The sequence below is a fragment of the Piliocolobus tephrosceles genome, chromosome 1 (genome assembly GCF_002776525.5).
Source record: "Piliocolobus tephrosceles isolate RC106 chromosome 1, ASM277652v3, whole genome shotgun sequence".
In the NCBI taxonomy this organism is placed as follows: domain Eukaryota; kingdom Metazoa; phylum Chordata; class Mammalia; order Primates; family Cercopithecidae; genus Piliocolobus; species Piliocolobus tephrosceles.
The window spans coordinates 43567406-43581848 of record NC_045434.1 but is presented as its reverse complement, the minus strand read 5'-3'; the positions used below and the strand labels follow the sequence as shown (position 1 = coordinate 43581848).

Below are 14443 nucleotides of genomic sequence, written 5' to 3'. Positions count from 1 at the left end.
TATTTGACTAGTTCAGTATACAGGCAGGAAAACTAATTAAAAAATTAGGCCATGGTAAATTTAACAATTATTGACGATGAGTGTTATGTCACAGAATGGCAGCACCCAAGAATACGTATAATATTACTGTTTTACTGAGCAACTATTATGCGCCCCTATACATTTTGCTGGACACTTTATGAGCATCAGTACTTATCCCTTTACCCCAATAGGAGACATTGTCATCATTTTACAAGTGAAGCACAAAGGTAAAACAAAGTTCCCAAATATATACTGCCCAAATTCATTCAACATTTAATTCAACGTTGAGGTCTAACCTGGGTACTGTCTGTTTGTATTGAGATGAATAGGACTGTTCTCATTCGTTGTGCAAACTGCCACAACAGCCCACTCTTCCATACATTAAGGAGGCCAACTGGCCAGTACTGAAAAGGAAGTGAAGACTTTGATAGGGGACAAAGGATGTGGAAAGTTAAGAGATCCAAGAAGTAACATAAAAATGGAAAAATGTTACTTTTGTTATGGGAATGGGTGGTGCTGATAATTGCTAAGCTGATTATTTCTGCCAAGAGAGAACAGTGTGGACTGAAACCAAGAAAAGCAACAACAAAAGTTTTAATTCCATAAATGACTTCCAAACACATGAATTTAATATTTTTTGAAGGACAGCACAGAGAAAAAGCATAATTACCTCATTCCCCATCTGTTGCAGAAAAGTTGTTTTACCGTCATTTGTATGAACATGAAGCGAAGTTACATTTTCCCAGGAAGACTTACTAATCCTTTCCACAGAAGGAGGAGTGACTAGAGGTGGCAGCAGAAACTTACTTTTTGAAAATAAGAACCTAAGAAAAAATGCCAGCCAGTGTGTCCTACATGAATTTCTAACTCAAGAGTCTAAGCCAAGATCTCATCAAAACTTTCTCCTTAACCAGTGTTTCCCTAGCAACCTGATACTGGTGTTCCTGTTTCAAAACTGTGACCTGTCTCTCTAGCAAATCTACTCTATGCATGCAAAGACTAAATCTGTGTCCTGATACATACAACAAAATATTCACCAAGGATCTACCATACTAGGAACTATGCTAGGTGTTTGAAATATAGAAATGAATAACACAGATATTGTCCTGGCCCTCACAAAACTTAAATTCTAATGGAGAAAACAGTCACACTCACCAATATTTTTACAAGAAGTTTTTTTAAGTACAACCATGGGAAATGATGAGAATGTTCATATATGCCATAAGAGAGTATAACTGAGAGAACTAATTTAGACTTAGGGGTTAGGAGGGAGGAGATGATTTGGGAGAGCCTCAGAAGAAATTATCTGTGTGCTCATTAAAGAATGGGAGAGTGTTAGCTAAAAGTGGGGTGAAGTGGAGAGAGGGGTTGTATAGGGGAAGCCTATTGCGGTGAGAGGAAGCACTGTACAGGAGACCTCCAACCGGGGAAAGATTCTGAAGAGACAGAGAACTAAGAGGTGCTTACTGGGAGGGAGTATAGAAATTTCAGATAAACTGGCAAAAATGAAGCTAGAAAGAAGCTATGGAGCTAAGAGTCTAAGAGCAGTGGAAGGATTTTAAGCTTGGGATGGACTGAATTAGATTTCTGTTTTGAAACGTTCACTCTGAATTCATTGTAAAAAGAAAGTGGGAAGTGGCAAGACAAGTACAAGTCCTCTCAATACACAAACATATGTAAGTCCTCTCTATATAAGGCACAGAGAGAGACAAGACTTTGTGTTCAGATTTAGATAGGCTGAATTTGAGATGCTGGGAGGAATACACGTAAAGAAATCAAGTAAGTGTGTAGATATTTAGGTCTGAAGCTCAGAAGAGAGGTTCTAAGTTGTTGATATGCATGTTCCTAGCATGCAGGTGTTGGGCGACATCATAGGCCAGAGAGAAATTTCTTGATGTTGTTGTTGTTGTTGTTGTTGTTGCTGTTGTTGTTGTTTGAGACAAGGTCTCACTTCGTCACCTAGGCTAGAGTACAGTGGCACCATCTTGGCTCACTACAGCCTCTACTTCCTGGGTTCAAGTGATCCTCCTGCCTCAGCCTCCCAAGTAGCTAGGACCACAGGTACACACCACCACACCTAATTTTTTTGTATTTTTTGTAGACACAGGTTTTCACCATGTTGACTGGGCCGGTTTTGATCCTCCTGCCTCGGCCTCCCAAAATGCTGGGATTACAGGTGAGAGCCACCATACCCCGACTGAGAATCCTAGATTTAAATCTCAATTGCCTAGAAAAACATATTTCTCATGGGGTGTGGTGGCATGCACCCTATAGTCCCAGCACTTTGGGAGGTCGAGGCAGGAGGATCACTTGAACCCAGGAAGTCGAGGTTCCAGTGAGCCAAGATGGTGCTGCTGCACTGTAGCCTGAATGACAAAGCGAAACGCTGTCTCAAAACATGAAAGAAAGAACTAGAATGAGGAGAAAGAGGACCGAGGACTATGACTTGAGGAACTAATATATGTAAGGAATACTCAGATGAAGAAGAGCTGGTAAAGAACACCAAAGAGGCATGATGAAGAGCATGAAAAGGGAGTAAGTGAAGAGTAGACAATGCTTCGAAATGTAAGGAGACATCTGTCATATGCAGCTGCAAGATTAGTTAAGATAGGGCAAGAACAAGACCCTGTGCATTTATTAGTACTGGTGTCTAAAGGAGGTAGAATGAGTTTGTGTAGGAAATGTTGGAGACGTTTGTGAAGGTAAGGAGAGAAATAGAGCAGAAGGGAGGAGAGAATACAGAATCCAGGAAATGCTTTTTGTTTTTTATTTTCTTTTTATATCTGAGTTTAGAACATGTTTATATTTTTATAGGAAATATCCACACGGAGGTAGACGCTGACAATACAGGTTGAGAGTGATCTGGGAAAATACGAATAACAGATATATTGGGATTCTCAAGAGGAGCTTAGGATCCATATCTGATGGGTATCTGCATTTGAAAGCAAAGGGAGTATTTTCTCTATTGAACTAGGAGGGAGGTTGCAAAGGACAGGCATCGATTATGGAGTATGTCAATTTTATAGCAAGAAATGAAGGATTTGTCATCTCCTAACTTTTTATTTCTCTATCATTAGGAGACAAGTCTATCTGTTGTAAGGGGAACAAGAAGTAGTTTGCCATTAGCAGTAAAGAAAATAATTGTTGCAAATAAATAGAAAGAAATTAGGCAGGGAAACTCAGATGGCAAGGCACGATCTCCCAAATAAAGTTGACAATCATGACTTACAAGAAATATGAATTTCCTCCTTTTTCTTCTAGCAAGCTCATACCTCAAGGCATGGCCAACAGTCTTAAACTCTAAAAGAAATTTCTATCATCTCTGCTGCAGAGTGAGTCATCCTCTTGCAATCACTTGCATCCCTCAGTTCACACCTCTTTATTAAGAACTTAACACATCATGGGTTTTGTTTGCTTAAATATCATTCTTCCAAAGAAGGCTTTAAAATCACTAAGGAAAGTAACTCCTCAGGGCTAGCCATCTCAGCTTTATTCTTCTCTAGCGCTTAGCACAGTATTTCAATAAATTACAAATGTTAGAAATGAAAAGAATTTGTAAAATCATTTTTCTGTTTTGAGGGTATACCAATACCAAATAAGGATGGCAACAAAAAGAAAAATGTTATAGAATTGCTACTGAAAAGTTATCTATATTAAAAGAAACACACGTACACACACTAAAACCTTCAGAGAAGCTATAAATTTCTGAATAATGTGTAGAGACGACAGTTTTTTCAAGAACTAATTAGCCTGATGTGATAAACAACCACAAGTTCTAACAAGGATCTATTGTGGTGACAAGCAAGATACAGGATTTGGCCAGGCATGGTGGCTTGTGCTTTTAATCTCAGCACTTTGGCAGGCAGAGGTGTAAGGATTGCTTGAGCCCAGGAGTTTGAGACCAACCTGGGAAATATAGCAAGATCCCATCTCTAGAAAAAAAATTATACACACACACACACACACACACACACACATATATATATATATATATATAAATTTTCTGGGTATAGTGGCATGCACCCATAGTCCTGGCTACTTAGGAGGCTGAGGCAAGAGGATCACTTGAGCCCAGGAGTTTGATGATGCAGTGAGCTATGACTGTCCCACTGCACTCCTGCCTGGGCAACAAAGCAAGATCTTGTCTCTAAAAAAAAAACAAACAAACAAAACAAAAGATGCAGGATTGAAGAGAATTCTCTCTCTTTTTAACATAAACTTAAATGAAGGTTTCCTTAGTTTCCTTTAAGCAAAAATTCCCCTTAAGCAGCATCTCATCTTAGAGTCTGCTCCCATAACAACACAAGTCACTCTAGCATCAGTAGGTTGGCTTTTGAACCCTACCCCCACCTAAAACATATTTGCAAATCTTCAACCACATGTGGGATGGGGTGATCATTTGGCTCCCTTACTCAGAATTTATGTCTCGTTTCCAACTGTATTCTGCCCTTAATTTGCAAGAATCTCAAATTCCTACAAGAACGCTTTCCAAGAAATTAATTTATTTATGAAATTATTTTAGGAAAAATTAATGAAATTAATTCCTACAAGAAATAATTCAAGAGTGTACAAGACTATGCACATATATGTTTACTTATATATTTAATCAAAATATTATTTTTATGAAAATAAATTATATTCATTTGACATATTCAATTAACAGGAAAGCTCAACTAAATAAATAAGTAAAAGATTACCTGATATGCCACTAACAAGAAACTTCATTATCATTTGATGAACATCATTGCAGCAATTAATCTTTGTAGGTTTCAGATAGAAAGATGGACAGATATATATAGAGACAAATAGATAAGTAGATTAGATAGGTGATTGATAGATACATAGATGAAATAAATGATGGATAGATAGCCAAAAAGTAGATTATAAGATATATGATTGAGTAATAAAGGATGTTACATTTTCCTGGAATTTAAGGAAAGAAAAAGAAAAGTACAATTGAAAGATTTTACTTTCAATATTTGTTTATATTTATAGTCCAGTATTTCTCCATAATTAGGATTATAAATCATTTCTTCATCTTAATGATTTTTATAATCCTAATTATAGAGAAATATTAGAATACAAATATATTATAAACAAATATTGAAAGTAGGATCCTTCAATTTGGTCAATTTTAAATATCATTAAACTCCACTACAAAATATAAAGAATTTGGAACATTTTCTTTTTTCTCCCCATCACATGTGCCTACATTTGTTAATTGCATCATCATTAACAAGATTTATGGCATTTTCTTCTTGTTCTATAATGACGATTTCCACAGTTTTAGTTTACATTTAAATTAATTAATTTTAATCCTTTTATATTTTAGACTAAACTTTTCCTATTGATAAAATAAATACTATTCCATGCATAAGTATGCCTTTTTGAAATACATATATTTAAATAAGTAAATAAAATGTGGTACATCCAGATGATGGAATATTATTTCGTACTAAAATAAAATGCACTATCTAAACAATGAAAAGACATGGAGGAAACTTAAATTCATGTTACTAAGTGAAAGAAGCCTATCTGGAAAGGCTACATAATGTATGATTCCAACTATACGACATTAGGCAAACTGACAAAAGGCAAAGCTATGGAGACAGTAAAAGTATCAGTGGTCCAGGGGTAGGGATTAGAGATGAATAGGTGGAGTACAGAGGATTTTTAGGACAGTGAACTACTATGTATGATACTATTATGGTGGATGCATGTCATTACACATTTGTCCAAACCCCATAGAATATAGACCACCAACAGTGAGCCTAACGTAAACTATGGACTTGGGTGATACTGATGTGTCAATATGGGTTCATTGATTGTAACAAATGTACTACTCTGATGTGGCATGTTGATAGTTGGGGAGTATAATAGTTAATTTTATTTATCAGCCTGATCAGACTAAAGGATACTCAGATCACTAGAAAAACATTCTTTCTGGGGATGCTCATGAGGGTGTTTTCCAAAGAAAAACATGTGAATCAGCACACTGAGTAAAGAAGACCCACCCTCGCCAATGGTGCACACATCATTCCATCCTTGGAGGGCCTGAGGAGAACAAAAAGGTGGAAGGCGAGCAATTGTCTCTCTGTCCTTGAGCTGAGACATCCCCTTTCTCCTGCCTTTAGACATTGTTGCTGTGGGTTCTCCTACCTTCAGACTTCAAGACTCCCACCTCCCCCTCCAACTGCCCAGTCTCTGACTGGGAGTTACTCCATTGGTGCATCTTTGTCTTGGACTAAATTGCACCACTGGCTTTCCTGGTTCTTCAGTGTGCAGATGGTATTTCGTGGGACTGCCTGGCCTCCATAATCATGTGAGCCAAGCTTCATAATAAATCTCCTCATATCTACTGTGTATATCTTTTGGTTCTGTTTCTCTGGAGAACCTGACTAAACTTTGGAGGTTGCGCAGGGAGAGGAAGCATATTGGAACTCTCTGTGCTTTTGGCTCAATTTTGTTGTGAACTTAACACTGCTCTAAAATATAAAGTAAAAATAAAAACTATAGCTGATAAATATTACCAACTAAGGCACTATTTGTGATGACCTTCCTCAAAGAGTTTTCATTTACAAATCACTTACCTTACCTTAAAAAACTAAAGGAATAATGCTCAATCTCAATATTGCCATATTTGGGTAAAGTTCTTGAGGAAATTGTCCAAGATAAACTATTATTAAGTATAACAACACTTGAAAAATTTCCAACTCACATCACGTGCAGAATGCAATCCTTCACTATTCTTTGGACCCAAGAGTTTCTTCATGCTCTCCCTTATGTTTTCTTTTCTCTGTTGTCTGAAAGTCTTCTCTTGATCACACAGAGCCATACTAAATCGTAGGTCTGGGCATGAGCTGTAATACCAAACAGATAAAATCATGAGCCAATGCTCCCAGTGGTCTGGTTTTCCATCCAGCCGGCTCTTCCGAGTCCCTAGGAGCCACACTGATACATGCTGACTGCTTCCCTCAAGCCATTTCCTAAACAGGGACCTAAGATAAGACGATAAAATGATGGCTATCTTAAAGCAGCATTTTCCACGGCATGTTTTCAGAGAAAAAGGACTTTTCAGTGCTTCAGATAAACAAGCAAACAAACAGCCCCTGATAGGTTGAATATTATAACAAAGACTGGGAAGTGCTTCAGTAAAGAACCCTGTTTATATTTGTTTGGCACAGGATCTCCCAAACTTACTTGACCAAGAATTCCTTCCCTTATCTCTCCACCCTTCCCTATTCCACCATGATAATTACTTTCTAACGTCCCAAAGAACCAGCATTCTGAGGAACATATTTGCAGAAATATTGTCTTAATTAATTGCCTTGTCTAATGAATGCCCCCCTCTAACAAAGAAAATAACTTCTAATCACAGAACTTGAGATAACCACAAATAAGTTTACAACTAGAGGACTTTAGAACCCTTAAATTATATATACGTTATATTGCTAATAAAGGCAGTAGCAATTTCTCTACACTATGCCAGAAACCACATTAGGTATTACATATGAATCATTGCAAGAACGATGGGAGTAATCACTACACATTATTATACAATATATTATTATATATTACAGCTTTATAAATTAGAAAACTATAGCTCTGAGAGGTTAGGATCACATAGAAAACATGTGATGTACTTTCACCATGCCACATATAAGAAATATCTTAATACTGAAGTCTATATCCCAACTACTGAATTTAAAAATACTTTTTAAAAATCTGTCAGCCTATGTTGGAATGTGAATAAATCCAAAATGTAGAAGTCAAGAATTATCACAAATAAAATATGTCTCTTTACCATTCATAAAAGGCCTTACCTTAATTGTAAATAAATTTTAAATCTCATTTCTGTTAGTTCAGTATATTTCTTCCTCGTAAAATACAGAATGAGACTGACTGCTAAGCCTCTGAGCTATGTTCTTTATGGTCATAGTTGATCATTACAAATAATAGTTTAATTACTACTTCCCAAAGGATAAATATAGGTACCTCACAAAAGAGAAAGTATAATTAATAACAAAAAATTAATTTCACTAGTGAATTTAAATGATACTATTATTAAAATAACTGATATTAAAATATTTTAAATACTTATTTTCTAGTGCTAGAAAGGTAAAATAACACTAATATTCTCATGCATCAATTCTGAGAATATAAGTTTGTTAAAAAGCAATTAAGCAGTATTCAAATTAGGCATATTAGCAATATGGCATATTCAAAAATAAATAGAATATAGATTCCTTTTGACCTAATAATTCTATTTCTGGAGAGCTATTTTAAGGGAAGTAATGAAAAATTTTTAAAGATAATTTAAAGAAATGGTTGCTGAACTGTATATAGAAGTATTGGGTTATATAATTATTAAATTTTATTTTGGAAATTATGTAACAAGGGGGAAAATAGTAAGAGAGTGAGTTAACATTTTTTAAGTCTAATCTTGGGCTACACTCTTTCTATTACTATTCTTTATAATGACGTATTAGCTTTGGTATCTTCTGAACACTATAAGAAATTAAAATCTTACCTGTGTCACTGCCTGTATGAAACCTCCTCAACTTTATTTCATTTTCTGCTCCTTAAAGGTAATCACTACTTAAACTTAATCCTTATCATACTAATATATTTGTTGATAATTTTGTAATATATATTTATGTTCCTAAGATAGTCATTTTGCAGGATTTTAGTTTTGTTATAAGTATTATCAGTGGAAATTATTTTTTCCAATGAACACTTTTTTTTGAGAATCATCTGTGCTTATATAAATAGAAGTAATTCAAACATTTTTACTATTGTGTAGCATTTTCATTATATTAGTATACTGTAATCTATTTATCCATAAACGTTGAAATGATTTCCAATGTTTTGCAAACTATTACAAGCAGTACCATTATTAACACGTGGTATACATGTGTGAAAATTTCCTATTGTATATATACCCTTTAGAAAAAACACCTCATTTAATCACAGTAGATATGCTTAGAAAGTATCCTTTTCTTATTTTACCAGCGAGTAAAAAAGTGATTAGAAATCTATCAATCATTAACATAATTAGCAAGCGGTAGATTTAAATCTAGGTCTTATTGTTCTGGAAGCCATGTTCTCTGTAATATACTGTGCTGTTATATATAATTGTTAAAAAAGAATCATGATTTTTTAAAAAATTTTGAACAGTATAAATGACCTAGATGTTTTAAGGATATCAGTTTTTGAAATCTGGAGGAAAATTCAAAAACTTCTGAATAATTTTATAAATTCAGTAATAGAATTACGGCTAATTTACTTCTCCTTTTATGCATTTTTTTAACTTTCTAATTAATTCTTTCTTGATTTTATGTTAGTTTTAATAGAAGACATGACATGGAAAAATTTTCTTTGAATAAATTGAATTTTTCTTTGAAAACAGTTTTTATTCTAGAGCTGACATAAAATAATATATAAAAAAGAAGTTTTTAATATTATAAAAATATGGTCCTAATTACCTCAGTGAAGACTATTCCCCATTAAACAAAAGCATTACTTCCATAGTCAGTCAAATAACAAGTGTTTCTAATCTCATGCCAAAATATACCACTTTTAAGCAAGAATGAACTTAATACAACATAATGCAAACAATAACTTGGACTATCCTTTGATATTTGCTGACATATATTAACAGGTTGTGGAAATTTATGCCAATCATTTACTAAGTCAAATCCACTTGTTCCAGGGATCAAAATACAATAAATAAATGCCTAAACCCAATGTACGCATTATCATACATTTGCCAAATCACCAGATGTGAAAATTTTAAATCAGTTTTCGTGGCATTTGTGTAAAATATGTACTAGTAACTTTGGTCAAATCAAGTTCAACAGGGAAGTTCAAAGAGATGCACAGAGGTTAAGGGAACTCATTATTACATCAGAGATCAGTTAGATCAAGGCAGACTTGCCTCCCCTAAAATTCGCCATTTGAAAATAAATACATGATTTCCTAACGTTCATTTTTGGAGGCCATTTTGAAAGGGCAGTATGCTTCATGGAACGTTATTACTAGTAGTCTGGCTGGTCACTATGAACAAAATCAGTCTCAATTTTCAGTTTTTCCTCTATAAAAATTATTATAGTTTCCTGTTTATGTTCACTTCTATGTTTTTGAATATCTACCTCAATCAACAATAGAAGATGCACTTAAATAACTGCATTCATTTCTATGGAGATAGATGTATGACTAGAGGGAGCACTCTTTGGAAAAGCACTTATTCTGACATTATTACATGACCACAAAACTATTGGAAAAATAAGCAAAGTATATGAAAATATAAGAATAATGACTACAAGAATATGTTTGTAAAGATTTTGTAGATATTAACAGATAACTTAAAAAAGCAAAGTAAACATAATGCACTTCTACATATTCAAAGCTGCAGAATTATATATATATAAAATTCTTTAACAATTAAAATATATTAGTGGATCACTCACAATATTTCTCATCCAACTAAATAAATGCACTTACCAAACTTCAAGAGACATTTCTAGAATCATTTCAGTGACCTAAAAAAAGACATATTAATCAGATTAGGTCATAAAGTAGATGTGTGTTTTATATAATGGAAATAAACTCAAAATAATTTTTGAGTGCCAGATTATTTTTAATCTAAAAAAACAAAACCCTAAAAATAAAAGTAACACAGCTCCATGAAGACCCTAAACTACAGACGCAGTTCAGTAAACCAACTTTTTGGCATGTTTTTAATAAGTCTACTTAGTAAGTCATTTTAGCAAACATAAGAATTATCTCTGTCTGGGTTGTTTTCCTCCCTCCGTAAAATAAAGTAGCTCACCACAATTACTATTTACAAAACATAATAAGTGCCTGAGATATAAAAACTTCTGAGATGTTGTGTCTATTATTTAGGAGCTATCTCCAGCCACAAAATCAGAAGCTGTAACAGCCCAGAGGTTAGAATCAGCCTGGGTGAAAGTTCACACTGTGTATTTGAGACAAGTGCAGGCTGTAGTAACCTGGAAATACAACACCCATTCAGGGTGGGCAGTAGACCTAGGGTCCAGCCAACTGTGGTTGACTCAGGAAATATCTACTAATGAGATCTGGAGCCTCCGGTTTTTATTTATTTCAACACTATTTGAGGCTATGAAATATATTGAAGGTTGGCATCCTACCAGAGAGACAATTTTTGTCTAAAGGAAAAGAAAATGACTAATATCCACTTAAGATACTAAGAGTTCTTTTTCCAGAGACTATAAATCTGTTGTACAGAAAGACCTTCTCAATATTATCCCTGGCATTAACTACAAAAAATGTAGCTGTAGATTGTTATGAAAACCAAATGAGAAAATGCTTTGAAAGTTGTTACACAGTTGTAAACGTGTTATTATTTTTATTGTATCGGGTTACTGTAAGAACATAGATAGAGCTAACTTGTTCAATAAATTCAAGTAGAACAGAACTAGGATATACCTCTTGAAATGTGAAGAGGAAATTTTTAGAATCAACATAAAATACCATAGATTATTAGATTTACTCTTGTGAATTTCAAGGAAAGGAAAAACACAAACTAGAAGGAGATTTCCAAAAGGTTAAAATAAGTTCATAGATGATTGATTCTCAGAGCTGAATTTTATGAGTAAGAAAAAGATATTGAAATCATCTATACAAAAATTTTCCTCTCTCACTAAACTGTAAGCTCTGTCTTATATAGATTCCTATTACTGGTTCATTGTATAGCATTTGGCATACAACAGATAACACATATTTGTCAAATTACTCTTCGCGCACGCATGCGCGCGTGTGGGTGTAAGTGTATATCAGAGGAGGAGCGCATCAGGCAATCTTTTCTCATCAAGAAATAGTTGACTACTATTGGAGACAAAATCATGGGATGGTCTGAACCAGACAGCAGTTCCTATATATAGAATACTCTGAATGTTCATTAATCAAAGAAGCATATACATATTTTTAAAGTTAATAAAGTAATTGAGAATCCTAGGACAAATGGAATAATGCATGCCCAGATGAAAGTAACGTCAAAGGGTGATTGGCTACCAAACAGGGAATGCAATTTAGAAGAAAACAAGATATGGGTAAAGCATGGTCTGTAATTTTTTTCAAGAAATACATAAAAATTGCCCCTTAAAATGATACTAGATTTTATGTTTTTATCTCCAGAAGGTAAAGCCATCATGAGTGGATGGAAATAATATGAACAATATTACAACTCTATGTAGAGTTTTCTAATAAATGGAAAGATTCAAGGCCTCTTTCATAGTGCCATCTCATGACAGAAAGTGTTCAAGAAAATGCTGGCTTCCCAGCTGGCAGGTCTTCAAGCAATTTATAAATTACATATCCAATGTTTGGCCAGGTGTGGTGGCTCACACCTGTAATCCCAGCACTTTGGGAGACTAAGGCAGGTGGATCACCGGATGTCAGGAGTTCGAGACCAGCCTGGCTAACATGGTGAAATCTCATCTCTACTAAATCTCATCTCTCTCTCTCTCTCTCTCTCTCTCTCTCTATATATATATATATATATATATATATAAAATTCTTGAATATATCCAATGCCTGTTTGCTCTGACAGCTCCATGAATAAGAGGAAAATCAACCATGCTGCATTTATAGTCAAATTTGTCTTCTCCATTAGCACACACTTTCTGTATCTACATTTCTTGGCTAAGACATTCATGATCCTGGATGGACTGACAAGACTCTTTAAACAAAGGCAGGATAAAGGAAGAGAAGGCACAGGATTTTTCTGACATTTTGAATGTTACAGGCTGTGCTGCCAAGGTTCTTGTCACACAGATTAGGATCCTCACTTCCACACTGCCCAAGTGGGTCACCCACAACCAGGAGGAAATTTAAAACACTCTAACTGGGTGCACGATGTTCAGACATGCTATGTATGATAAGCTTGATGTTTACAATCTCTCTGCACCTTTTACCTAGAACATGTCATTCAGATAAAAACATGTACTTCCTGTGAGGTATTAAACAATTACTCTAAACTTCTTCCCACACACTGCATAAAGCATCTCTGCATTACAGGCTTCCACGCGGCTTGTATTATCAAGACAATTAGAAGGAAGAATGACCACCTCTTCCAGGCTTGCCCCAACACCCTAATACCTAGCTAGGAACTAGAACTAATTAGAACTCCACCTTTTTTAGGAAGGAGTAGGCTGTGTCGACATGTATTCTTGTGAAAAGCAGCAATGCCATCTTTGAATTCCCCAGTGGAAAGCAATTTTAGATGTTTACAATTGGAGATTTTCAGTTACAGGAGAGTGGGCAGAACTGGAGGAGACAAACTATAAAAACTAAAAGCCATTTCAGCTTTCAAATAATTTTTAAAGGATCTAACCCACGAATTATCTTGAAAACGTTCCACAGTCATTTTGAAATAATGAAGCTTAAAGCAACAAGTGTAGTGCCTGACAATAAGGAAATCCTTGAAAACAGCAGTCCCCAACCTTTGTGGCACCAGGGAGTAGTTTTGTGCAAGACAATTTTAACATGGACCAGGGTGGCGGGGTGGGAGGGGGAATGGTTTCATGATTCCAGTGCATTACATTTATTATGCACTTTATTTATATTATTATTACACTGGAATATATAATGAAATAATTATACAGCACACCATAATGTACACAGTGGGAGCCCTGAGCTTGTTTTCCTGCAACTAGGCCTTCCACTGGGGGTGAGGGGGGACAGTGACAGATCCTCAGGCATTAGATTCTTATAAGGAGCATGAACCTAGATCCTTCACACATGTAGTTCACAACAGGGTTCACGTTCCTGTGAAAATGTAATGCCACCGTTGATCTGAAAGGAGGCAGAGCAGCAATGTGATGGGGAGCGACTGTAAATACTCATGAAGCTTTGCTCCTTTGCCCAACTCTCACCTCCTGCTGTGCAGCCTAGGTCCTAACTTGCCATAGACCAGAACCAGGGGTTGGGGACCCCTGCTTTAAAATGATTATTACAAAAAAGATGCACATGACAAAATAATTTCAAACATGAGAACCTATCCTATTAGTAAAGAGTTCTTCAAATATGCCATGACTTCCCTTATGTGCTCCAATATTTACAACACTTACTTTCAATAAAATATTATTTTGAACTCTGATTCTTAATTTACTCATTTTTTTTTTTCTAGGTAGAAACAAACAGTAATTAATCATCATATTGATTCAATCATTATGCACATCTTTCAGGAGAATTACATATTTTCTGCTTTATCCATATTTACTTGACCTGTGCAGCATAATAAATAAAGTCATTTTTAAAGGGTCATTTTTACTTAGAATCATGTTTCTGTACGTTGTATCTCAATCGTGTGAAGAAGGAACAAGATGTGGATCTGACAAGGAGGCAATCAAAGTGCAAAGCAGAAATTACAAACCCATCA

The 14443-nt window shown here is 35.1% G+C and overlaps 1 protein-coding gene across 6 annotated transcripts in view; it reads right to left on the bottom strand.

Annotated features, from left to right (window-relative positions):
* The window catches only part of PLA2G4A (phospholipase A2 group IVA), a 149489-nt gene that overhangs the window by 62436 nt on the left and 72610 nt on the right, over positions 1-14443 (bottom strand). For all 6 annotated transcript variants that reach the window (XM_023203417.1, XM_023203416.1, XM_023203418.1 and 3 more), the window contains 2 exons: positions 10525-10562; positions 6740-6881 (listed from right to left, as the gene is read on the bottom strand). In XM_023203417.1, coding sequence (XP_023059185.1) covers positions 6740-6881; positions 10525-10562 — 180 coding nt within the window. The remainder of the gene's footprint in view (positions 1-6739; positions 6882-10524; positions 10563-14443) is intronic.